We start from the raw sequence: 25,438 nt of genomic DNA, 5'->3' as shown, positions 1-25,438 counted from the left end.
CTCCGCCTCCTGGGTTCACGCCATTCTCCTGCCTCAGCCTCCCGAGTAGCTGGGACTACAGGCGCCAGCCACCATGCCCGGGTAATTCTGGGGGGTGTTTGTTGTTGTTGTTGTTTTTGTCTTTAGTAGAGATGGGGTTTCACCATATTAGCCATGATAGTCTAGATCTCCTGACCTCATGATCTGCCCACCTTGGCCTCCCAAAGTGCTGGGATTACAGGCGTGAGCCACCGCGTCTGGCCCGCTTTGGTTTTATTTTGCTTCATTCTTTAATGAAGACAGTGAAAACTCAGTCTGCTAAACAACTATAACCACTTGTATATAGAGGAAAAAGGGGCACAAAAGCAAATACTACACTGAGATGAAATGATCAGTACTTTTTATTTTAATATTTTACTTAATTTGCTGTTTTAATGTTCACCTAAACATTTATTTATTCCATGTTTTTATTTGTTTGCTTTTTTGAGATGGAGTCTCACATTGTTGCCCGGGCTGGAATGCAGTGGTGCAATCTTGGTTCACTGCGACCTCCACCTCCCGGGTTCAAGCAATTCTCCTGCCTCAGCCTCCCGAGTAGCTGGGTCTACAGGCGTGTGCCACCACGCCCAGCTAATTTTTGTAATTTTTAATAGAGACGGGGTTTCACTATTTTGGCCAGGATGGTCTCGATCTCTTGACCTCGTGATCCGCCAACCTCGGCCTCCCAAAGTGCTGGTCCTATACTCCGTTGGGCAAAAGACACTGAGGAATGATGTCTGTTAAGGACAACAAGATAACTGATAAACTTTTCTGGATTTCTAGCATCTCTTTAGATAACTACTCTCCCATTTTTCGCCTATGAGGTTGGAAGTAGGGCTGAATCCCCACTCTAGCTCCAGGGGTACCAATGTGTGATCCAGGCACGAGCTCCGGGTTGTCCCAAGTCACCCATCTTGTCCATCGTGATTGGTTCAGGATGGGCACATGACCCAAGTCAGCCAATCACAGCCCTCTCCAAGATCATCCCAGGTCCCACGGGGAGCAAGGCCTGCTCTTTGCACAGAGATCGCTGGCTATAAGGGGAGGGGTCAGCCTAGGGCTGCAGGGGCCGGCCCCACCCCTGTAAGAGGAGAGATGGCCTATGAAGGAAGCTAACACATGAGAAAGGAGCTGACTGAACTAGCAAGAGACAGATGAATCCCTAGATACAGAAGTCAACTCACAGTGAGACTTCCCAGTTAGAGGAAACTAGAATTCTCTTTTTTTCTTAAACAAATTTGAGTTAGATTTCTTTCAGCTACAACCAGAAGGTTTCCAAGTTCAATATTCTTTGTCAGGAAATGAATCCCCGAAATACCCACGTGCCCTCCATAACAAAAGGGCCCTATCAGTCCCTTTTACCTCGGGTTGCCTCCCTGATTCAGAGCTGTGGTGTCCAGTCACCACCTTGCAGAGGGACTGGAGCTGCAGCCTGCCGTCTCCCCCACATTTTGTGTGGCTAGCTCAGGGGTAGGGGTGCGACAGCCTGCCTTGGCTTGCCCCTTTTCTCTGCCTCCTTCCCCTGTAACATCACAGAGATGCCAGCGAATCCTGAAAAACTCTGCATCCTTCCTGCGGGGGCTCGGCTTACACATTCAGGCCTGCTGGGTGGGGTCCTTGGACTGGCTCCATTGGTTGGGAAAGACTTTTCCAAGGAGTTCTTACAAAGCCAGTTATTATATCATAAGACGGATGAGGATGACGATGACCCACCGTAACTCATAGTGGTTTGCAGTTTCCAAAGACTCTCATTCGATCCTGATGATAGCCTGGTGAGGGAGGCGGGGCAGGGATTACCGTGGCCATTTTACACATGAGGAAATGGAGGCTCGGAAGTTAAATGGCTTCTCCAAGGTCACACAGTTTGGGAGTGGCACACCCAGAGACTGATTCAGTGTTCTAGATTTTTATTTCCCTTTCTCTTTGGCTATAAGCTCAGCCTCTTTCTGCAGTAATAGGTGTTCTCCCAACTTCCTCTTTCAATCTTTGGTCTCAAACCTTCCTTCCTGCTACTGGGGCCTCCTACTTGTGACCTTTCCTCACATTTCCCATTTCCACTGAAGCCAGGAGAACCGCTCTAGAGAAGGGTCATTAAACAAAACATCCGAAGGGCTACTGGCAATTCTCCACTTTCTAATGACAGCCATTATTACCAGCAAATAATGAAAAACAAACACAGGACAGATGTGTCTCAAGTACCAGCCTGTGCTGGAATACAGGGCAAGCAAAAACTCTGCCTGCAGGAAATGCCTGCCTGACTCCAGCTCAATGAATTGATTCTTTTTTTTTTTTTCTTTTTTTTTTGAGACGGAGTCTCTGTTGCCCAGGCTGGAGTGCAGTGGCGTGATCTTGGCTCACTGCAACTCCGCCTCCCAGGTTCAAGTGATTCTCGTGCCTCAGCCTCCCAGGTAGCTAGGATTACAGGCACCGGCCACCACGCCCAGCTAATTTTTGTATTTTTAATAGAGACGGGCCTTCGACATATTGGCCAGGCCGGTCTCGAACTCCTGACCTCAGGTGATCCGCCTACCTCAGCCTCCCAAAGTGCTGGGATTACAGGCATGAGCTACCATGCCCAGCCTCAATGAATTAATTCTGTACATGAGATACACAGGCATTCCTGCCCATCTACAATCCAGCTGCAGGATGGGAACTCCACATCTTCATCAAAAACCTGACGAGAACACGAGACACCCAGGAGGTTTCACAGATGGAGAGAATATTTGAGATAACCCAGCAATCTTTCCATATAAGAAAACTGAGAACACCCAAATGCTGCAAGAAGAAAAGGTAAATATTTTCCTTCGGTTGACTGGAAAACAGTAGTATGAATATTTAGGGTCCCAAAATAACCGTGACTACACTGTAAATGGCTCTGTTTTGCGTGAAAAAAGATAATGGCACATCCAAGCTTCTAGAAAATATTTTTTTTTTACTTCTCCTTTGGATAAAAACTTCTCTTTTGGGTAAAGACTGTGCTAGGAACAATGAAGCAAAAACCAAGAAATACTGATTCCTATTTAGCCTCCAAAAGCTTTCTAATTAGTGCTTACAATATCCTTAGGTATAAATGAGAAAAGGAGAAAAACAGGACACTTCGCGAATGCGGGAGACTGGGCACAGAGGGAAAGCAATCTTTCACCCCAAAATATGGCTCCCTGGTATAATAAGTATTTTGAACTAAAGGCCCTTAAAGATCAAGAGATGCTGGAAAATGCTTGTCTCCTATCTACATAAAGACCACACAGACCCTCCAAGGAGAACTTTATCCTTATCGTCCCTGTTATCTCATTATCTATTGCAGAAAAGAAGACTGAAGCATCTGACCACACCTGAATGGACGTTTTTAAAGATGTCTGTTCCTAAACCAGGCATGGTGGCTTACGCCTGTAATCCCAGCACTTTGAGGGGCCAAGATGGGCAGATCACAAGGTCAGGAGTTTGAGACCAGCCTGACCAATATGGTGAAACCTCGTCTCTACTAAAAATACAAAAATTAGCCTGGCATGATGGTGCATGCCTGTAATCCCAGCTACTCAGGAAGTTGAAGCAGGAGAATTGCTTGAACCCAGGAGGCGGAGGGTGCAGTGAGCCGAGATCATGCCACTGCACTGCAGCCTGGGCAACAGAGCAAGACTCCATCTCAAAAAAAGAAAAAAAAAAATCTGTCTCTTATTCAATTTCCAAAGAGAACCAGTACTGGTTAATCTCTGTTCCCTGATGCCTTCATTCTCCCTAGTAATCATTTACTGTTCCCTGTCTCCTGCCTCCCCTCTGAAAAGAGAAAATGTGACTGGTCACGGTGGCTCACACTTGTAATCCCAGTATTTTGGGAGGCTGAGGCGGGTGAATCACCTGAGGTCAGGAGTTTGAGACCAGCCTGGCCAACATGGCAAAACCCCATCTCTACTAAAAATACAAAATTTAGCCGGGCATGGTGGCAGGTGCCTATAATCCCAGCTACTTAGGGGGACTGAGGCAGGAGGATCACTTGAACCTGGGAGGCAGAACTTGCAGTGAGCCGAGATCGTGCCACTGCACTCCAGCCTGGGCAATAGAGCAAGACTCCGTCTCAAAAAAAAAAAAAAAAAAAGAGGAAATGTAAGTATCTGGGCCCCACCAGGATACTTGGGTAATCAGTCTGTGATTCTCCCACATGCATGTTAACAAATGTGTATGCCCTTTCTCCTATTAATCTGCCTTTTGTGAGCTGATTTTTCAGCCAACATTCAGAGGGCAAAGGGGATGTTTTCCCTTGCTCCCTATAGTAGCTCTGAAGAAGGAATTCTATTTAGCCAAATCACCAATGTTAAAAGGCTTCAATATTTTCCTTCTTTATTATTCATTCATCCACTACCTCAGAAATGATATGCAGCAGCAAAAAGCCACTTTAGGTTTCTGGGGTTTTTTAATGATGTACAGATTACTGAAGAGCAACTAAAAAATAAAAATAAAAACAAGCCAGGTGTGGTGGTTCACGCCTGTAATCCCAGCACTTTGGGAGGTGGGAGGATTGCCTGAGCTTAGGAGTTCGAGACCAGTCTGGGCAACATGGCAAAATCCTATCTCTATAAAATATCAAAAACAAAAAAACTCACTGCCCATAAAAAAATGTCCAAAAGAGGAAAAAACTAATTAAAAATGGGCTGATAGGTATCAGAATGTATGTATCAGATATGTTTTCAGATATGCTTCTGGAAAGTCAGTTGAGTTCCGAAACTCTGTGTCTAGTCGACCAGGGTCGAGGTCAGTGAGAAACGAAAGGCTTGTTTCCTCCCTCTGCCTTGGAAATCACATCAGCACTTAGGCATTTCTCCACCACGGTGAGTGCCAATTTATCCCTCCGTGGTTTGGGATTGCCACTAATTCTGTCACTAATTACTACAGTTGAAGCAGTGATTAACATTTCGAAAAGGGAACAGCACTATGGATTTACTATTAGGAGGACCCAAATTCTGATTACTCCAGGGATCTCCTGATTCTTGGATGATAAAGGAGCCCAGAGGGAGGGGGAGGTGAAGACGGAAGCCCGGAAACCCAGCATGACACGAAGGGGCAGGGAGTGGACTGGGGGTCGAGGATCCAAGTCCTTAGCATCAACAGCTGTGTCTCTGCAGGGCTGTAGGGACCATTCCAAGAGAAGTGTGGACTCTGGGGCACATTAACTGAATCCACCCATAAATATTTGGAATGCGGGGTACCATTTATATGAATCTCTAAAAGGGGGTGAAAAATAAATTTCACAAATGAGTATGAGTTCTGAGCCTTGTTTGGAGGAGAAGCCAATATGGCAAACGGCTGGATTTCTATTGCACTTGGATCACACTTTGAGACCCTCAATCCTGGAAACAGTTTGCGAAGGAGAGAGGGAGAGCACCCCTGCTGACATAGGTCCCTGTGACTCGAGCTGGCTTGAGAGCAGGGCTCAATAGGAAGGAGGCGAAGCGTCTCCTCCCCTGTGTCTGCTCTGAGCCAGTCACACAGGGCCAGGTGCCTCCCAGGGATCAGATATCCTTCTGAGCTCTCCCAAGCAAAGCCAAAGCAGGTGCTCTCCTGGGCGCTGCTCTTACCCCCTTCCCCCACCCCCCACCCCCTGGTTTTCCTCTTCTCTCAGCTAGAAGCAGTCAGAGCCATGCCTCTGCCACCACAGAGCTCTCCTCATCCTGGAAAGGTTCCAATCTCCTGGCTATAGGTGACATCTACGTCTGGGAAAAAGCAAGAGTGAACTATATATAAAGTTCTTTCTTCTCCGGCCAGAGACAAGAGAATACACCCAGGGTAGACCACAGTCTGTTTACTCTGATGGCCAGAATCTCTTCAGTAGTTCTTAAAAAGCTAAAAGTAGGTGCTAGTAATCAACACCTAAACAAAAGGGTGGAGGTGGAGTAGGCTTACATCAGAGATACACATGCTAATATGTGAGCATGAAGTAGACCCCACCCATGGCCACAGTGAACAGCACCCGGCCTCTTTATCAGTGCCCAAATTTCATTCAGGACGACTGCAGGCAGACAGCAGAGGTCTTTTCCTGCTGCAGTCAGTCTACTCCCACTTGCCCATCTTTCAAGAACGTCAGCTGCAACAGCTGCAGCTTCCTGGCGTCCATTTTGCAGGCTGCATACAAGATGCCCCAAATGACCCGTTTAAATAACAGCCTCCAGAGCGGGGAATAAATCTCTGGGGTGTGTGAAGGCTGTACTCATTGGGCGTGTACTCACAACCTGACTTCCTCCTGCTCTCCCTCCCTCTGCAGCCTAGAGCAGGTGAGCCCCACCCTAGAGCACAGAACACAGCTAACAGGGGATTCCTGTGAGGGCGCCACGCTGGAGCGGGCACAGCATTCACCTCCACAAACTAGTAACTGCGGGTCCACCAGGAAGAACAGCTTCCACTGAACAGGCCAGACTGTGGTCTCCCAGTCTCCACTCAGCCAGGTGCAGTGGCTGATGCCACTCCTCTGGGGAGGAGAAACAGACAATCCTCAGGGAGCCCTCCCCCAGCGCCCCACTGCAGGCTATGAGCCACAGGATGCAGAATGAAAGGAAAAAATTTTTCTTTCAATTCTACCTCCCCTCTGTATTTCTTTGTTTTGGGGGCTGCCTCAACTCTGTATCTGTGAAATCTGTCCAAAGGGGGACTGGAATCTCTGCCTCTAAGTCTGAGACCCACCTGTCCATTAGGATTGCTATTATCTGGGGTAAGAAGAGAGGGAAGCTTTGATTCCCTGATGGAGAGATTTCCCTAAAATGAACCCTTCATTTGTTCTGGAGTTCTTCACGTTCTGAAGACATAAGAGCAACCCACACAGCATCTGCGAGACCCATAAACACTACACTTTCTAAAGTACCACAAGCCACTAGACAGTAAAGTCAATGAGAGCAGGTCAGCCTTGTCCAACCATGGTATCCCCAGTGCCTGGCATATGGTAGATACTCAGTAGACACATACTGGATGGATGGATTCATGGATGGATGGATGGATCAGCGGATGGATGAATGGATGGATGGATGGATGGATGGATGGATGGGAGAGCAGACTGATGGAATGGTGAATGAATGAATGAGCAAATGTATGAACAAATGAAGTTCGAAGGAAGATTTCACAGAACATTTAGCCCTCAGGGTTCAATCTCTGGGTGAGAGACTTACCAGAGCCATCGGGAATGGATCTTACGAATGTTGGCAACATCTTGACTGTGGCTGTTGGATTAAAATCCCGGGAGAGGCCATTCTTCATCTCCTTCTTGAAGCGAGTCATGATATCTATGAGAGTTTCATCGGACAGCCGCATGGCATAGAGATACTTGTCAATCTGGAGGAGAATGAGAAGGAAAGAGAGTGAAGTTGAGGGGGAGGACAGGAGAGGGTGAGGCACCCACCAACTGAGACAGTCAGCTCCCATAGGCACAGGAACACACATGCTGGCACATTGCATGGTGGAAGGTCATTCAACTGCCATCAACCACGTCACCTAGAGCAGGCTTGCAAATGCTCTGAGCCCTCGTTCCTGGCCTGTAAAATGAACCCAATATCTCTAAGATCCTTTCCAAACCTCAAATATGATATGGAAGCTGCTCTTCAACCCCCAAGTACTTGATGGAGGCAGGTTTCCTCCAGTATCAGGAACACTTCAAGCCTCTTTCCCTCAATGAGAACTGGCTGGCTCACTCTCACTGGGATGGGAATGACAGAGAGGCTACGAACAAGGGCTCTGGAGCCAGCCAACTAGGTTCAATGCTAGCCTCACAGCTTAATAGCTGTGTGAATTTCAGTTTTCTCAACTGAAAAACTGAGATGATGGATAGGACCTAACATATAGGATAAGTTCAAATGAGTAAGAAGCACTTGGAACACAGTAAGTGCTCAATAAACATCAGTTATTATTATTAATATGAGACAGTAGTACTGGTAGGTATCCATGGGCAAGACTTCTAGAAAGGTAGAAATGGCGGCCAAAGGGCTAGGACTCTTCTGAGAACACATGGTGGCAGGCCCAGAGCGCAGAAACCTTAAACCCAGCCTCAATGTATGGAGACAGCCCCTGGGCTCCCATATACATGTGCTGGGCCTGTGAGCCAGGCCATGGGCCCTGTACCTCCGAGTCAGGCTACTCCCATCCTTCACCAGGCCTGACCCAACCTGTTCCTCTGCCTGGGTTCCCCGTTCTCCTCAAGCTGCCCAGGCTCCTAACCTCAGGCACGCTGGGTTGTCACTGGCTATCACTAGTTGTTCATCCTTCATGGTATCTTCGCATTTATTCTCCCAAAAAGTATTCACTGGGCACCAGCTAGGTGCCTAGCATTGGGCTAGACACCTGTCCTGATGGCACTGTCCCTGTGGAGTTCACCGAGGAAGGTCCTTTTGTTTCACCATCCACTCTTTCTGCTGCTCTATGTGCCTGGATTGCTGATGATCATCCACTGTAACAGTTTATCTTCAGCCTCTCCCTTCCAACCCATCTTCCACACACTGCAGCATTAGCCTCTTAAAGTGCAGTCTAATCAAGTCATGCCTCTGCCCAAAGCCTGGCAATGCCTCCCCAATGCCAAGGCACCTACTCTCTGCAGGTGTGGCTCTGTGCTCTCTGAACTCCGGCCAAACCACCTCTACCATTCCTGGTAGGTGCTCCAGGCTCTCCTCCTTCTGCTGTCACCTCTACCTGAAATGCCCTTCCTTTTCTTCCCAGCTCACCTAACCTTCAAAGTTCAAATCAACTGTCACTTCCTCCTGAAGATGTCCAAGTCCCTCACGCTGGATATCACCCCTCCTTCAGCACTGACCCGGAGGCAGGGTCTGGCCTGGATCCCCGCTTTCCATGCGTGTCACCTTGACCTCCCCAGTGCCTCACATGGAACCTTGCACACAGAAGGCTCCCAGTGGATAGACAGATTTACAGCCCCACAAGGCTGAAAATACCTTAACACTGGTGTTTTTTTGTTTGTTTGTTTTTTGGGTTTGTTGTTGTTGTTGTTGTTGTTTTGACATAGTCTTTCTCTGTCACCCAGGCTGGAATGCAGTGGTGCAATCTTGGCTCACTGCAACCTCCACCTCCCGGGTTCAAGTGATTCTCCTGCCTCAGCCTTCTGAGTGGCTGGGATTACAGGCATGCTAATTTTCGTATTTTTAGTAGCGACAGGGTTTCACCATGTTGGCCAGGCTGGTCTCGAACTCCTGACCTGAAGTGATCCACCCATCTAGGCCTCCCAAAGTGTCTGCCAACACTCCCTGCGCCCAAGGATGATCCTTGCCCCAACTCCTAACCACTAGCCCTACCACCTTTTTCCCTTTTCAATAAAGCAGCTCAAAGAAGGGCAGTCAGAAACCACCAAGAGCCAGAATAGAAATTGCCAGAAGAGGCCGGACATAGAGGCTGACACCTGTAATCCCAGAACTTTGCAGGGCCAAGGCAGGAGGATCATTTGAGCCCAGGAGTTTGAGACTAGCCTGGGCAACAACCCCATCTCTACAAAAAATAAAAATTAGCCCAGCATGGTGATGCACACCTGTAGTCTCAGCTACTCAGGAAGCTGAGGCAAGAGGATCACTTGGGCCCAAGAGGTTGAGGCTGCACTGAGCCATGATTGCACCACTGCACTCCAGCCTAAGTGACAGAGTAAGACTGTCTCTAAAAAAAAAAAATTAACAATTGGCCAGGAGCAGTGGCTCATGCCTGTAATCCCAATACTTTGGGAGGCTAAGGAAGGCAGATTTCTTGAGGCCAGGAGTTCGAGACTAGCCTGGGCAACATGGCAAAATCTCATCACTAAAAAAACACAAAAATTAGCCAGGTGTGGTGTTATGCCCCTGTAGTCCCAGGTACTCAGGAGACTGAAGCAGGAGGATTGCTTGAGCTGGGGAAGCAGAGGTTGCAGGGCGCTATGATCGTGCCACTCCACCCCAGCTTGGGTGACAGAGTGAGATCCAGTATCAAAAAAAATATATATATATATATATATGGAGCCTTGCACACAGAAGGCTCTTTATACATATATATAAAACATATATATATATATATGTTTTCAAGGAAAAAGAAAATGGCCAGAAACATGGCCCTGGGAGGAGAGACAAGCCATGCCCTACTCTGGTTGGCGGCACTCATCAGCAGTCCTTGCCATCATAGTGCCCTGGGTCTGCGGGGAGAGACAGCCACGGTGCAAGCATGGAAGAGACGGCTTCCTGGAGAGGTGAAGTTGGAGAGCATTCCCAGGCACAAGCAAGGGCATGTGTGAAGGCCAAAGGGGAGGGAGGGTGGTTTTTGTGATGAACAAGCAGACGGTGTGCCTGGAAAGACTGTCCAGAGCTCAACCATACAGGGCCTGATAAGCCACATAAACAAATACAAGCAGGATCCCACAGCATAGTCAGCCTTGGGACAGCTTTATTGGTTACAACTATGATGAGAGTTGTGTGTCTGCTGCGTGCAGAATGGGGGAGCAAGTGCAAGATCGTACAATAAAAGCCCCATTTCTAGCTGGCACAGTGGCTCACGCCTGTAATCCTGGCACTTTGGGAGGCCGAGGCAGGAGGATTGCTTAGATCCAAAAGATCAAGACCAGCCTGAGCAACATAGTGAGATCGCACCTCTAAAATATTTTTTTAATTTTAATTTTAGGCCGGGAGCAGTGGCTAATGCCTGTAACCCCAGAACTTTGAGAGGCCGAGGCGAGTGGATTACTTGAGGTCAGGAGTTCGAGACCAGCCTGGCAAACGTGGTAAAACCCGGTCTCTACCAAAAATACAAAAATTAGCTGTGCATGGTGATGCATGCCTGTAATCCCAGCTACTCAGGATACTGAGATAGGAGAATCGCTTGAACACAGGAGGTGGAGGAGATTGCAGTGAGACAGGATCGTGCCATTGCACTCCAGCCTGGGCAATGCAGCAAGACTCCATCTCAAAAAATTTTTTTTTAATTTTAATTTTTAAAAAGGCACATTGCTACTCCAGTATTTTGGACATACCCCAACGACCACACTCCCCACACATCATGATTATCCTTTTACTGAGCTGTCCATCTCCTATGATACTGCGTGAGTTCCCCAGGGAAAGAAAACATATTGAATAGACCTTTGGAACTCACCCAGTTGCTCGACACAAAGAAGGAATTCAAACAATGCTGGGTCCTGGAATAATACTATATAATTCTCTTGTGGTTTATAGTATATCAGTGTATCAAGATCCAGTATGTCATTTAACCTTCAAAACTGTCAGGGAGATGTTCTTAATCCCCATTTTACAGACACAGAAACTGAGGGTCCAAGAAGCTAAGTGATTAGTTCAAAGCACACAGCTGGGCGAGTGAGGTTTTATACCCGCAAGTCTAAGGTTCCTCCATACAATCATCCCTGCCCCTTAAGGAAGGCTGGTCCCCTGCTCTGCAGAAGGCAGATCCTAGTAGAGCTGTTGGGGTTTTCCAGCTGACAAGGAGAAGCTTCTTGAAAAGGCAGCTCTCTATAACTCCACAGCTATCCTGCCTTCTAACTCCAGGTGCAGCTCAGCACACAGACACTGATCCAAAAACCCCAACATTTCAGGACAATCAAGCTGAACACAAATAAAGCTTAGAAGCTCAAATCAAAAAGCAGGCTGCAGACACAGAGGACGGCCTCGTCCTCAAGCTGCTATGGAGGGAGGGTTTTCCTCCTTTCGTTCAGGTTCATGAGTCATCATGGGGTACAACCCCTCTCAGAAGAGACATGAATACTGGGGCCAAAAGGGGGGTACAGTTCAGGCAAGGCTCGAACTGAAACTGGGGCCTCCTGGATCTTACATGAATAAGGACGGTGAAGGGAAGCCCTTTCTTTCCACTGTCCTCAGGAGATCAGAAGAGGCCACTGAACCAGCAAAGACCCTAGGCCTGGGGCTGGGCTGCCAAGGGAGAATTTAGCTCCCTGGTACCTGGCACACTGCCCAGTCAGGCAGGCACCTAGTGCAGGACTCAGCAGACATGCCCCTCTGGACTGTGGGCCTTTAAGTGGCCTGGAGGCACTGGAGAAAAGCACATGTCAAGAGACACCTGCAGAAAACTTCCAGGGGCCCAGAGAACCCAGCACCTCACTGAGCAAAACCTATCTTCCTCGTTCAGACTAGTCCCTCCTGGCACTCCACTGGACCACTCCTGTCTCCCTCAGAAAGAGTCTGGGAATGGACAGTGGGTAGAAGGAGAGAGGGAGGAAGAAAGGGCATTGGAGAAATCACTCCTGCCCATTTGCTCCAGATCTCTGCCAGAAACCCAGGAAGAAAGGCTGACTCTTGGTCTTTGGGGATTTGGCCAAAGTCTGTGGCCTTTCAACTTTTCTATTTCTGTCCTCCTCTCCACAGCATCTCCAGATCTTTTCTCTCCTCCTTCCTTTTCCCCTCTTCCCTCTCTCTACACACACACTCTCACACACACACTCTCTCACACACACATACACACACACACACACACGTACTCATACGCATACTCACACACACACACACTCACATCTCCATAATCCTGTCCCCTTCTCTTAGGTGCTGCCTCCAAATCACTACTGCTTTACTGCTCCGGTCAAATGTCAGTGCCAGAAGAACCCCCACCCTCCATTTGGGGGATGGGGAGGACACCGCACAGCACCTCTTCCGGCTGCTTCCACTACAAGCCTGGGTCTGTGGACGTCTATCAGAAGACAGAGGTTCCCAGGAGTCATGACAGGAACCCAGGCCCTCAAATGCTCACTCCCAAACATGGTGCCTGACATGAGTGCGTGGGACTCTGGTCAGGTGGGATGGAAAGGCGAAGGCACCTGGTCCCAGAGACCAGACATCAGACACCCAGTGGCGTCCCTCAGACTCTTGCCTGAGGCTGCCGAGAACCCGCATCCAGCCTCCAGGGCCTCTCCACCACTGCCCAGAGGGAAGAGCCCTTCCTATGAGGGTAGCCAGGCTGGCTGCACAGGGCGGGCGCTCCTGCTCAAACACTGTCCAGACACTGGTCCTGGATTCTCCTTCTTGTGGACCAAGGGGGCCTTGAAGCTCTCAGCAGCTCCCAAAGTTGGACCCCGCAGAGCAGGACATGTCATCAGCCTTGCCAAGCTTCCCTGGCTCAAAGCCCTCCAGCCAAGGAAAGAACTCAATGGCCTGGCACTGCACTCAACTCACACACATTTCTGTGCCAGACCCCAGCCCCACCTCCTGCTCCCAACAGAACATGCACAAAAAACAAACTCAAGACTGGGCATGCCCAAGTGAACAGGCCGGTCGTGGCAGGAGGCACTAGTAACCACTGGTAACCATCCCAGCCATTTTCACCCCACCCTGTGGAAGGGGGCACAGCCATGGAAAATTTCACTCCCTCTCTCATCCACCCTCCTGTGAGGATCAAGAATGATGCAGAACAGCAGGCGTGACTGAAGCTGCTGACGCGGGCCTTTAAAATGAACTTTCCAAGAGAGGCGCTCCACTTACAAAAAGAAATCATGGCATGCACCCTGAAGGGTTAAGAAAGATGTTAGCTTAGGGGAGGACAGAGATTTCAACATCAGAATTCACTTCCCTTTGCTAAGGACACTGACTCGGAGAGAATGGGTCCTGGCTGCTTATTAACATCATGATTAGCAAAGGCTCACTTGTGCACTGGCCCTCCAGACACAGAACCTTCACATACATTATCCCATTTAAACTGTGTAGAAAGAAGTGAAATGAGCTTGTGGATGCTAAGTGCCAGGCAGGAAGCAGGTGCTTTAATGCTAGTTCCCTTTCTCCTGTCACTGCAGCCCAGTGAAGTAGGCAGGAAAGACATCATTATCTCCATTATCTAGGAGAGGAAACAGACCCATGATTCAAGCTAAGTTGAGGAGTTTATAAATGGCAGCTGGGTCTAGATTCCAGGGCTCATAACCTCCCACTTGGGGCTTCACCTTAAGCATTTCCATTTTCCTCACGTGGTAGAAAGAACACAGGGCTGTGGACAGAGAGCTGGGTTCAAATCCTGTTTATTAGCTGTGTGACTTTGGACAAGTTACTTAATCTCTCTGAGTCTCACTTAGTCTCACTTTCTTTTTTTTTGTGACGGAGTCTGGCTCTGTCGCCCACGCTGGAGTGCAGTGGCGCGATCTCGGCTCACTGCAAGCTCCACCTCCCGGGTTCACGCCATTCTCCTGCCTCAGCCTCCCGAGCAGCTGGGACTACAGGCGCCCGCCGCCACACCTGGCTAATCTTTTTTGTATTTTTAATAGCGATGGGGTTTCACCATGTTAGCCAAGATGGTCTCGATCCCTGACCTCATGATCCGCTCGCCTCGGCCTCCTAAAGTGCTGGGATTACAGGTGTGAGCCACCGCGCCTAGCATTCTGAATCTCCCTTTTAAGATGGAGATAATAAATCCTCCACTTCAGAGGGTTATGGGGAGGATTTTAATGTGCCAGAAACAAAGTAAGCATCAAGTGTCATTTCCTGTACCCCTAACTCCTTTCATCTCAATGCCTGAAAAATGCATCTACCGGCCAGGCACGGTGGCTCACGCTCGTAACCCCAGCACTTTGGGAGGCCGAGGCGGGTGGATCACCTGAGAGGTCAGGAGTTCAAGACCAGCCTGGCCAACATGGTGAAACTCAACTCTACTAAAAATACAAAAAAAATTAGCCAGGCGTGGTGGCAGATGCCTGTAATCCCAGCTACTCGGGAAGCTGAGGCAGGAGAATCACTTGAACTCCAGAGGCAAAGGTTGCAGTGAGCTGAAATTGCGCCACTGCACTCCAGCCTGGGCAACAAGGCGAGACTTCATCTCAAAAAAAAAAAAAAAATGCATCCACCACAAATGCTATTGACCCATTAGTAGAAAACTAAAGCTGGGAGGCAATATGCCTGAAAAAATGGCAAATGAAAGATTCTGACAAAACTGCTCTGAAACATTTGCACTGTTTCATTTTTTTTTAAAGAAGCAATAACAGGCAAGGCGCGGTGGCTCACGCCTGTAATCCCCGCACTTTGGGAGGCCTAGGCGGGTGGATCACCTGAGATCGGAAGTTCAAGACCAGCCTGATCAACATGGAGAAACCCCGTCTCTACTAAAAAAACAAAATTAGCCGGGCGTAGTGGCGGGCGCCTGTAATCCCAGCTACTCGGGAAGCTGAGGCAGGAGAATCACTTGAACTCCAGAGGCAAAGGTTGCAGTGAGCTGAAATTGCGCCACTGCACTCCAGCCTGGGCAACAAGGCGAGACTTCATCTCAAAAAAAAAAAAAAAAAAAAGTAACAGTAATATATACTTATTGTAAAATATATTCCATCATCATATAAATGCATAAAAGTAAAAATTATTAATTCTTTCCCCAGTCTCCCCAGAGATATCCCTGCTAATGGAGTTTTATGTACTAGGACTGTCTTCCTCCCTAAACAAACACTCATACATACAGAGATGGATGGTTCTTTTTGTTTTACAAAAATGGAATTATATTATAAACATTTTTTTCTTTAAAAACCTACTTCCCATTTCCTATTGCCTACAGACACTCTCTAAGACTCAAATTAGCAGAGCGGTACTAAAGACTTCCTCAGGACTCCTCCCAGTCCAATGACAGGGCACAGTCGGGGCCATGTAGACACCCGCATCTGACTTCTGGCTCTGCCATCCTATGGGCACCTCAGTCTTCCCATATGTCACGTGGGTGTGTTCCTATGACTTTGACCTATAAAGGCCTCTCTACGGCCGAGACGGGCGGATCACGAGGTCAGGAGATCGAGACCACCCTGGCTAACATGGTGAAACCCCGTCTCTACTAAAAAAAAATACAAAAAACTAGCCAGGCGAGGTGGCAGGCGCCTGTAGTCCCAGCTACTCGGGAGTCTGAGGCAGGAGAATGGCGTAAACCCGGGAGGCGGAGCTTGCAGTGAGCAGAGATCCAGACACTGCACTCCAGCCTGGGCGAAAGAGCCAGACTCCATCTCAAAAAAAAAAAGGCCTCTCTACTTTGCACAGTGCTTTTACCTGTTGGTCCTTACAGCATCCTGTCTGCAGAAGCAGAACAGGTACCATCACTTCCAATGCCCTGGGCAAGCATGAGGGGCCAGGAGGTTCCTCAACTGGCCAGAGTGACATGCTTGCAGAGACTCGGGTGGACCGCAAACTCCCTGATTCCTGGTCCTGTGCTCTATCCTCTCAGTCCAGGGAGAGCCAGGGTCAGGGGCTTCCTGGAGACGGAGATGCGATACTACAGGGGGTATCACCACCACAGCTCCAGCCACTCCAGAACAGCATGGCTGTCCGGCCTTACAGAAAGTATGCCACTCCAGTGTGACCTCCAGGAGGCCTCTTCTCCCCTCCAGCTGGGATCAGAGCCACAACAAGCTGTCTGATCTGCTCCTTCCCCTTTCACACAGTCTGGGAAGGAAGTTCAACAGCCATAGCAAGCTGGGACCCTGGCCCCGCACCATGGTCTGTGCCCACCCAGCAGCCCCGGACTCCTCTTCCTGCCTGCACATGGCTTCTGCGGTGGCCCAGCCCCACCTCAGTACTGCAGGTGGCGGCCGGGAACCTAGTTTCTGTTCTGTGCTTGGCAGCCGGTCTCTGAGCAGGGAGTTGGCCACGAGGGGAGGCAGCCCTGATCTAGTGGGGTCCCTAAAGCAACCACTAACACCCAGCACCCTGACAGTGGCTCATCACCTCAAAGGTCCTTCCTTGCAGAGCCCTGTCCAGTCTGCCTCCTGGGCCTCTCCGTCCCCAGTTCCTTCTTCCTCCCAAAGCTCACCTCCCAACTCACCTTGTCAGGAGCACATGCCATGATCCACCCCATCCCACACCGTCCACTCCTCTCCTCAGCATCCCCTCGGCCTTAGGTGTTCGCTATGTAGGAGTCGACCCGCCCGGGAGACACTTTGTGGTGTGTGTCTTTCCTGGGCGTTGCAGGGACACATGCATGGTCCACGCCACCAGCTAGACCGTGAGTGCCAGGGGTACAGGAGCCATGCCCTCTGGGCTCTTTGTGTGCCCTGGAGCTCTAGGAGGCACCGCGTGGTGGCTCCTGGGCCAGGCTGGGTGGCTCCTGTGCTGGGCGGGAGGCCTCCAGTGACACTAGTCTAGGGAGGTCTCAGAGGGTTTGCTGGCTCAGATAAGGCCCCGAGACTTCCCCGAATGGCCCAGCCCTTCTTCCCCAGCAGCGGCCTCTCACTTCAGGCTTTCCTCTAAGGTAGAGTTCCAAGCACTTCTAACCCCTACCTTCCCCTCACCACTTCACCACTGCATGGCTGAGGCCCAGAGGAACAGAGGGGCCTAAAGATAATCAGAATTCCCACTCCCTTATTCAAGCTGAGTCACCTGCAAGCTACCAGAGGAACTATGTCTGGGATAATCAATTCCACTGCAGAGCTCCTCAGCGACAGGTCTGTGTGAGATCATCACCAAAGCCAAAACCATCCCTCAGGCACTCAAAAACTAGGGACACAGCCTTGCCCGGTCTCTTCTCTCAGGTTCATAGTGTCTCTCAGCATGTATAAACTGTTGGTTCTGTTTCAATGAACTCTGTTTACGTACAACAAATCATCAGGAAAATGGGATCCCCATTTTTTCTTTTTTGAGACGGAGTCTCGCTCTGTCACCAGGCTGGAGTGCAGTGGCCCAATCTCAACTCACTGCAAGCTCCGCCTCCCGGGTTCAAGCGATTCTCCTGCCTCAGCCTCCTGAGTAGCTGGGACTACAGGCACACGCCACCACACCCACACCCGGCTAATTTTTTTTGTTTTTTTTTTTGTTTTTTGAGACGGAGTCTCGCTCTGTTGCCCAGGCTAGAGTGCAGTGGCGCCATCTCGGCTCACTACAAGCTCCGCCTCCCGGGTTCACGCCATTCTCCTGCCTCAGCCTCCGGAGTAGCTGGGACTGCAGGCGCCCGCCACCTCGCCCAGCTAGTTTTTTGTATTTTTTTTTTTAAGTAGAGACAGGGTTTCACTGTGTTAGCCAGGATGGTCTCGATCTCCTGACCTCGTGATCCACCCGTCTCGGCCTCCCAAAGTGCTGGGATTACAGGCTTGAGCCACCGCGCCCGGCCCCAACTAATTTTTGTATTTTAAGTAGAGATGGGGTTTCACTGTGTTAGCCAGGATGGTCTCGATCTCCTGACCTCGTGATCCACCCGTCTCGGCCTCCCAAAGTGCTGGGATTACAGGCTTGAGCCACCGCGCCCGGCCCCAACTAATTTTTGTATTTTAAGTAGAGATGGGGTGTCACCATGTTGGCCAGGATGATCTTGATCTCCTGACCTTGTGATCCACCCGCCTCGGCCTCCCTAAGTGCTGGGATAACAAGTGTTAGCCACTGCGCCCAGCCGGGATCCCCATTCTTGATGAAGAAACTGAGGTTCTAGCAACATGAATGTGGACAGGGTCCATGCTGGGTGCTTTAACCTCCTCCATCCAAATCTGCACAATGTGTAAGTAAGGTAGCTGTTACGAACACCACATGAGGTAGGTGCAACCTAGGGCTGTGCAGTTAAACCAAATGCCCAAGGCCACTCAGCAAGCAGAGCAGCACTCCAGCTTCAGTCCCCCTTCCCTTGGCCTCCTCTTCCTAGAACCTGAGTAGGGCCTGGAGGTTCTAAAAGGAGCTTCCTGACTGGTAAAAGTGGCCACGTCCTTGCCCAGAAAGACAACAAGGCTGTCACACTAAACTAGCTAAAAATAAAGCAGGACCCCATTCCCTCCGGGGGGGGGGGGGGGTGGTGAACAGAACGGCCCTGGAATGTGGCAGGGCAGGCACAACAGGCTTACTTCTCAGCCTCCTGGTGGATGGCTTAGCAAACAGCCAGCCTCTGGACCTCCAGTCTCACAATTCCCACTGTCCCAGCACCTCCCGACAACAGGGAGAAAAGGATCTGAGTGCAGACAGGTTTACTTTCACTGCCGGACAACCAAACCCCAACACTATGGCTTGGAGATACTGCAGTGGTGGGACTGGACTGAGCTAGAAATCGAAAGACCTCAGGCCTCAGTCAAGGGCACTGCCTCCCTCTATGACCTTGCGCAAGTCACTTCGATCTCTTGTGTATTTCCATCAGTAAAAGAGCAATCATGAAAACTGCCTTCTGGCCTCACATACTATACACAGGAGCTCCATGACACTTTAGAGTCCTCAGAACATGGCGTTTCAGCAACTCATGGTGTCATTTTAATCTGTCCATTTGGGCCAGGCGCGGTGGCTCACGCCTGTAATCCCGGCACTTTGGGAGACCGAGGTAGGTGGATCACCTCAGGTCAGGAGTTCGAGACCAGCCTGGCCAACATGGTGAAACCCCAACTCTACTAAAAATACAAAAAATTAGCGCCGGGCACGGTGGCTCAAGCCTGTAATCCCAGCACTTTGGGAGGCTGAGATGGGCGGATCACGAGGTCAGGAGATCAAGACCATCCTGGCTAACACAGTGAAACCCCGTCTCTACTAAAAAATACAGAAAAAGTAGCCGGGCGAGGTGACGGGCGCCTGTAGTCCCAGCTACTCAAGAGGCTGAAGCAGGAGAATGGCGTAAATCCGGGAGGCGGAGCTTGCAGTGAGCCGAGATCTGGCCACTGCACTCCAGCCTGGGCAACAGAGCGAGACTCCATCTCAAAAAAGAAAATTAGCTGAGCATGGTGGTGCACGCCTGTAATCCCAGCTACTCGGGAGGCTGAGGCAGGAGAATCACTTGAACCTGGGAGGTGGAGGTTGCAGTGAGCCAAGATTGTGCCACTGCACTCCAGCCTGGTGACAGAGCAAGACTCCGTCTCAAAAAAAAAAAAAAAAATTGAAAATGATTACTATTTCATATTCTTTGTGTCACATGAATTTTTTGAAAACCTGTATGGAGTTTATATGCCACAGCACATCTCAAATCTGACTTGCCACATTTTAAGAGCTCAACAGCCACCTATGGCTGGTGCCTACTATTCTGGACACACAGCCCTAGCATTTCTGACATATCTCCATTATCAGAGCCTTGGGTGACGGTTTCTGTGAGGAAGGCCGCTGCAATGTAGAACACGTGGTAGCCGAAAAGAAATATCCTTCCTTCCCATTTTAGGTTTATGGCTGAGGCCCCTATAACAAAAGACAGAGTAACAAGAACAAGGCACACAAATTAATCTAAGTTTTTAGGTGACACAGAAGCCTTCAAAAGGAAATGAAGGTACAAAGAAACAGGTAACTTTCACCAGGCGTGGTGCCTCATGCCTGTGATCCTAGCACTTTGGGAGGCCAAGGCGGGCAGATCACTTGAGGCCAGGAGTTTGAGACCAGTCTAGTCAACATGGTGAAACCCCTCATCTCTACCAAAAATACAAAAATTAGCCAGGTGTGGTGGCACATGCCTGTAATCCCAGCTACTCGGGAGACCGAGGTGGGAGAAATGCTTGAACCAGGAAGGTGGAGGCTGCAGTGAGCCGAGATTGCATCACTGCACTCCGGCCTGGGCGACACAGCAAGAACTGTCTCAAAAAAAGAAAGAAAGAAAGAAAACAGGTAAGTCTGCATATTTCTCTATGTCAGGTTTGATGAAGAAGTGGATGGTCATGAAGAAGTGTGACTGGAGAAAGGGGATATGATCTAATAGTGATAAACTGAAGAGAACTTAGCAGGCCCTGTTTGTTCAGATTCTTCTCTGTGTCCCTGTATCTCCAGAGATAAGGATGTCCCTGTCTTCTGGGTATAGGGTAGACACCTTCTTGAATGAGTCTGCATCAGGGAAGAAGGGAGGGGAAAGGTGAAAGACCTTCCTGCTTCTGCTGTTTTCTCAAATGCCATATTACTGAACCCCATCAATGGCTTTGGAGTCTGGAGCCCTGGACCACAGTACTGGTTCTGCAGGCACAGCAACAACTGCCCACTGGCATTGGGGAAGTCTGTGTCCCCATCCTAGCTCTACTGCTTTCTGGCCACCAAGATCACATGAATTCCACTTCCTGGGCCTCACCTGCCCCATATGTAAGATGCAGGAAGAAATTCCTACATCCAAGCTTGATGGAAGGATTCAGCTAAAGCAAGCATCTGATTAAATCAAGTATTTTATAAATGAGACAGAACTTCGTAAAGGTGAGGCAGTGTTTTTATCACAGCAGTAGCCTGGGTCTCCTACTTCACTCACCACACCCACCCAGACAGGGTCCTAGAAGGCACCAGGAGACATCAGGGACATGAGGTCTGGGTGAATAACATGCTGAAGATAAGCCCTATGTGTCAATCAACTGATGGAATCGACAGCTGCTTACAGTACCTCCAGGCAGAGGCTAGGAGTGGGCATCACAAGGAGCATTGAGGGGGTTTTCATGCAGGTTAAGCATTGCCCTCCTGGGGGTCCTCTTTTAAATGCAAGCAAGAATGGGAGGAAGGAGACAAATGAAAAGGGAGATTTGAAAAACAGGGCAAATCCTTAACATTTCACTGTTAATGACCTTACTGGATCCATTTCCTTCCCAAGTGGAAGAGGCTCATCAACACTAAGCAAATGGGGCTGGGGGTGGGGCAGCAGGCACAGGCAGGAGACATCGTGCTGGTGCTGGGGAGGGGCAGGAGATGGGGGACAGAGAACCTGGATCCCAAGCCAGTTCCACCCCTCTCCCACTCCAGTCTTTCCGTCCTTGGATCTGTTTCCCTAACCTGCACAATGAGAGTTGGGTATAATGGTGGAAAGAACATGGGTTTCTGACTCAGAGGACAAGCAGTAGTGGGTTCCTGTCCCTGTCATTCATGAGTTGTGTGGTCATCAGCAAGTCAATTCACCACCTGGGGGGCCTTCGTTTGCTCATTTCTGAATGGAGATGATGCCTTCCTCCTCAAATCGATTAAAAGCAGGGGCTCTTCAAGGAATTTCATTCCTACATATACACCCAAGAGACACGAAAGCATGTCTGGCCAGGCGTGGTGGCTCACGCCTGTAATCCCAGCATTTTGGGAGGCTGCGACGGGTGGATCATAAGGTCAAGAGATCAAGACCATCCTGGCCAACATGGTGAAACTCCATCTCTACTAAAAATACAAAAATTAGCTGGGCATGGTGGCATGTGCCTATAGTCCCAGTTACTTGGGAGGCTGAGGCAGGAGAATCACTTGAACCCAGGAGGCAGAGGTGGCAGTGAGCCAAGATGGCGCCACTGCACTCCAGCCTGGCGAGAGAGCAAAACTCCGTCTGAAAAAAAAAAGAAGAAGAAAGCAAGCAAGCAAGTCTATACACAAATGTTCAGAGCAGCATTATTCATAATAGCCAAAAAGAGTGGAAGCAGTCCAAATGCCTGTCAACTGACAAATGGACAAACGAAATGTAGTAGAAAAATACAATGGAATAGTATTCAGAAATAAAAAGGAATGAAGTGCTGACACATGCTACTACATGGATGAACCTTGAAGACATTATGCTAAGTAAAAGGGGCTAGACACAAAAGGCCACATTTTATATTATTCCATTTATATGAAATGTCCATAAGAGACAAATGCATTTAAAAAAAAAAAAAAAAAGTAGATTAGTGGTTGCCAGAAGCTAGGTGGAGGGAGAAATGGGAAGTGACTGCTAACAGGTAGTTTTTTCGGAGGGTGATAAAATATTCCGGAATTAGACAGTGGTGATGTTTGGACAACCTTGTAAATGTATTAGAAACCACTGAATTGTACACTGTACAGTGGTGTGTTTCATGGTAGGTGAATTATAACTCAATTGAGAAAATAATTAAAGCAGGAGCTTTGCTATCAGCCTTGATGAGGCTGAATGCTGGCTCTATCGTTCACTATCAGGGCCTCACGGTCTGAAATCACATCCACCTTACAAGGGCGTTGTAGGGATGAACCAAGCAAAGGCTCACGATGCCTTTAGCACAGTACATGGCAATGAATACAACAATGAACGTTGGCTTTGGTTCATATGAGTTCTAGAAATGATTCAATAAGACCCCTGTTAAGAAAAAGAAAAGCCAGGCGCCTAGTAGGCACCGAATGTCCCCTTCCCTGTAAGGCATGCTTGAGGTCTCCGAGTCTGCGGCCTGTAATCAGGCACAGACTCAAGATGAACATGAGCCGACATTTTCTGCCTCGCACAGGGACAGCTCAGCTTCTGTGTGCAAAGGGCTGAGCCGCGGACTTCACGGTTCAGTTTTCCCTGCCACGTGGGTACAGCCACCCTCTCCTTTTATGGAAGACGGTATGAGAGGCCGCCGGCTTGAGTTTTCTCTGAGCAGAGCTGGGCATGTTTAGGCGACAGATAAGCCTGCTCTACCCAGGTCGGATCCACCCAGAAGAGAGGAAGTGTGTGCAAGTGAAAGCTCACAAATGTGTGTTTCAATTCCCAGAAAAGTTTAACGGAGTCGCCCCACAGCACCAGGGGCGATGAAGAGCCATCCTAAGCCTTTCCCTGCATCAACTACCCCTCCCCAGTGCAGATATCTCAGCAGCTGCAGTCCGTGGAGCTGTCAACTTCACTCCGTGGGACTCTGAAGCAAGGACTCTGATAAGGTAACTCAGGAAATGGGCTAATTTTAAACACAGCTCGAATACTGAGATGTGAATGGAAATGACTGAGGAAGGAAACAGACTAAAACTCATCTATTACAAATTTACAAAGGTTTGACCATAACAAGGGTTGGTGTGGAACAAAGGCAACCTGCACATACTTCCCATGGGAGTGTGAACTGGCATGACCATGGATAGCAACTTGGCAGAATCTCGTATATGGGAAGAGGCACACATCTCTCCACCTGGCAATCCCAGCCCTAGGTACACAGCTTAGAGCCTAGAGAAACTTGTGCATGCGCTGAATGAGTTGTTCTAGAGAAAGTTCACCAAGGCATTGTTTGTCACTTGAAACATTAGAAACACAAATGCCCATCAAAAGCAGAATAGATGAATTAACTAAGGAGCTTTTATACTCTGTAAGAAACCAGAGCAGTTTAATGAACCAGTTATGTAGATCAACATTTGTAAAATCTCAAAAATATAATGTTGAGCTAAAAGAAAATAAATGGTGGAAGGATACATACAGTATAGCACCATTTATAAGAGTTTAAAATTGGCTGGGTGTGGTGGCTCATGCCTATAATCCCAGCACTTTGGAAAGAGGCCTAGGGGGACAGATCACTTGAGATCAGAAGTTTGAGACCAGCCTGACCAACATGGTGAAACCCCGTCTCTACTAAAAATACAAAAAAATTAGCCGGGTATGATCTCAGCTACTCAGGAGGCTGAGGCAGGAGGATTGCTTGAACCCAGGAGGCAGAGGCTGCAGTGAGCTGAGACCGCGCCACTGCATTCCAGCCTGGGCAACAGAATGAGATTCCATCTCAAAAAAAAAAAAAAAAAGAGTTTAAAACCACACAAAGCAATACCATATATTGCTTAAACACATAGTCAGTATAGCACCATTTACAAAAGGTCAAAACCATGTATCCATAAAGCAATACTATATACTGTTTATAGACACATGCATATGTAATAAAAGCATAAAAACATACATGAAAGGATAAACACCAAATTCAGGACAGAGGTCACCTCCAAAGGGAGAAGCAGCTAACTGTCTCAGAGATGGCATAGACAGGGCTTCAACTGTGTCTGTAATGTAATTGTAATTGTGTCTATACCTTCTCAAGTTGAGTAGCAGACACAGAGGTGTTTATGTGAAACTCAATCTTCTTTTATGTGCCTCAAATATTTCATAATAAAAAATTAACTCAAATGTATTGATTTGTGATGGGACAGTATTAGAATACAGGTTCCAACGTAAAGCATTAAAACCAACTAGGACAGGTTTTTCTTCTAAAAGAAGGAACAGAGGAAGCAAGAAGAGCCCTCTGAATCCTATTCCTGATTTTCTTTCCACCTTAGAAAAATGTTTTATCTCCTCTGGATGGGTCTTCAGTCTCTATTTCTAAACGGGGAATAAATTGCTTGCCTTCTGTCTGCAACACACAAGGCAGGCAGCAGGATGCCCTGGGGAGGATGCCCTGGGGAGGGAGCCCTGCTGGGAAGCCCAGGAATAATACTTCCTGTACCGTCAACCTCGCTGAGGCTTTTGAAAGAGCATATGAAAGCATACACACACCTACACGTTAGTATAGTTGTGTGCAGAAACATTTATAGTGTAATCTCAATTATATACACATATAATTCATACCGGACATGACACTCACTAAGTGTTCCAGGATGCCCAGAGATGACAAGCCATTAAAAAAAAAAGTGGCCAGACACGGTGGTTCACGCCTGTAATCCCAACACTTCGGGAGGCCGAGGCAGGAGAATCATGAGATCAGGAATTCAAGAGCAGCCTGGCCAACATGGTGAAACCCCATCTCCACTAAAAATACAAAAAATTAGCTGGGCGTAGTGGCGACACCTGTAATCCCAGCTACTAGGGAGGCTGAGGCAGGAGAATTGCTTGAACTCAGCAGGCAGAGGTTGTAGTGAGCTGAGATCGTGCCACTGCACTACAACCTGGGTGACAGAATGAGACTCCGTCTCAAAAA

At 48.7% G+C, this 25,438-nt stretch overlaps 1 protein-coding gene across 2 annotated transcripts in view; it reads right to left on the bottom strand.

The window, feature by feature from the left end:
- The window catches only part of HK1 (hexokinase 1), an 88,197-nt gene that overhangs the window by 52,205 nt on the left and 10,554 nt on the right, over positions 1 to 25,438 (bottom strand). For both annotated transcript variants that reach the window (XM_011927156.1, XM_011927163.1), the window contains exon 2: positions 7,167 to 7,329. In XM_011927156.1, the coding sequence (XP_011782546.1) occupies positions 7,167 to 7,329 (163 nt within the window). The remainder of the gene's footprint in view (positions 1 to 7,166; positions 7,330 to 25,438) is intronic.

This window comes from Colobus angolensis, unplaced genomic scaffold (genome assembly GCF_000951035.1).
Source record: "Colobus angolensis palliatus isolate OR3802 unplaced genomic scaffold, Cang.pa_1.0 Scaffold12, whole genome shotgun sequence".
NCBI classification, from domain to species: domain Eukaryota; kingdom Metazoa; phylum Chordata; class Mammalia; order Primates; family Cercopithecidae; genus Colobus; species Colobus angolensis.
Note: the sequence above shows the minus strand (reverse complement) of the source record. Positions and strands in the feature narration are given on the sequence as shown.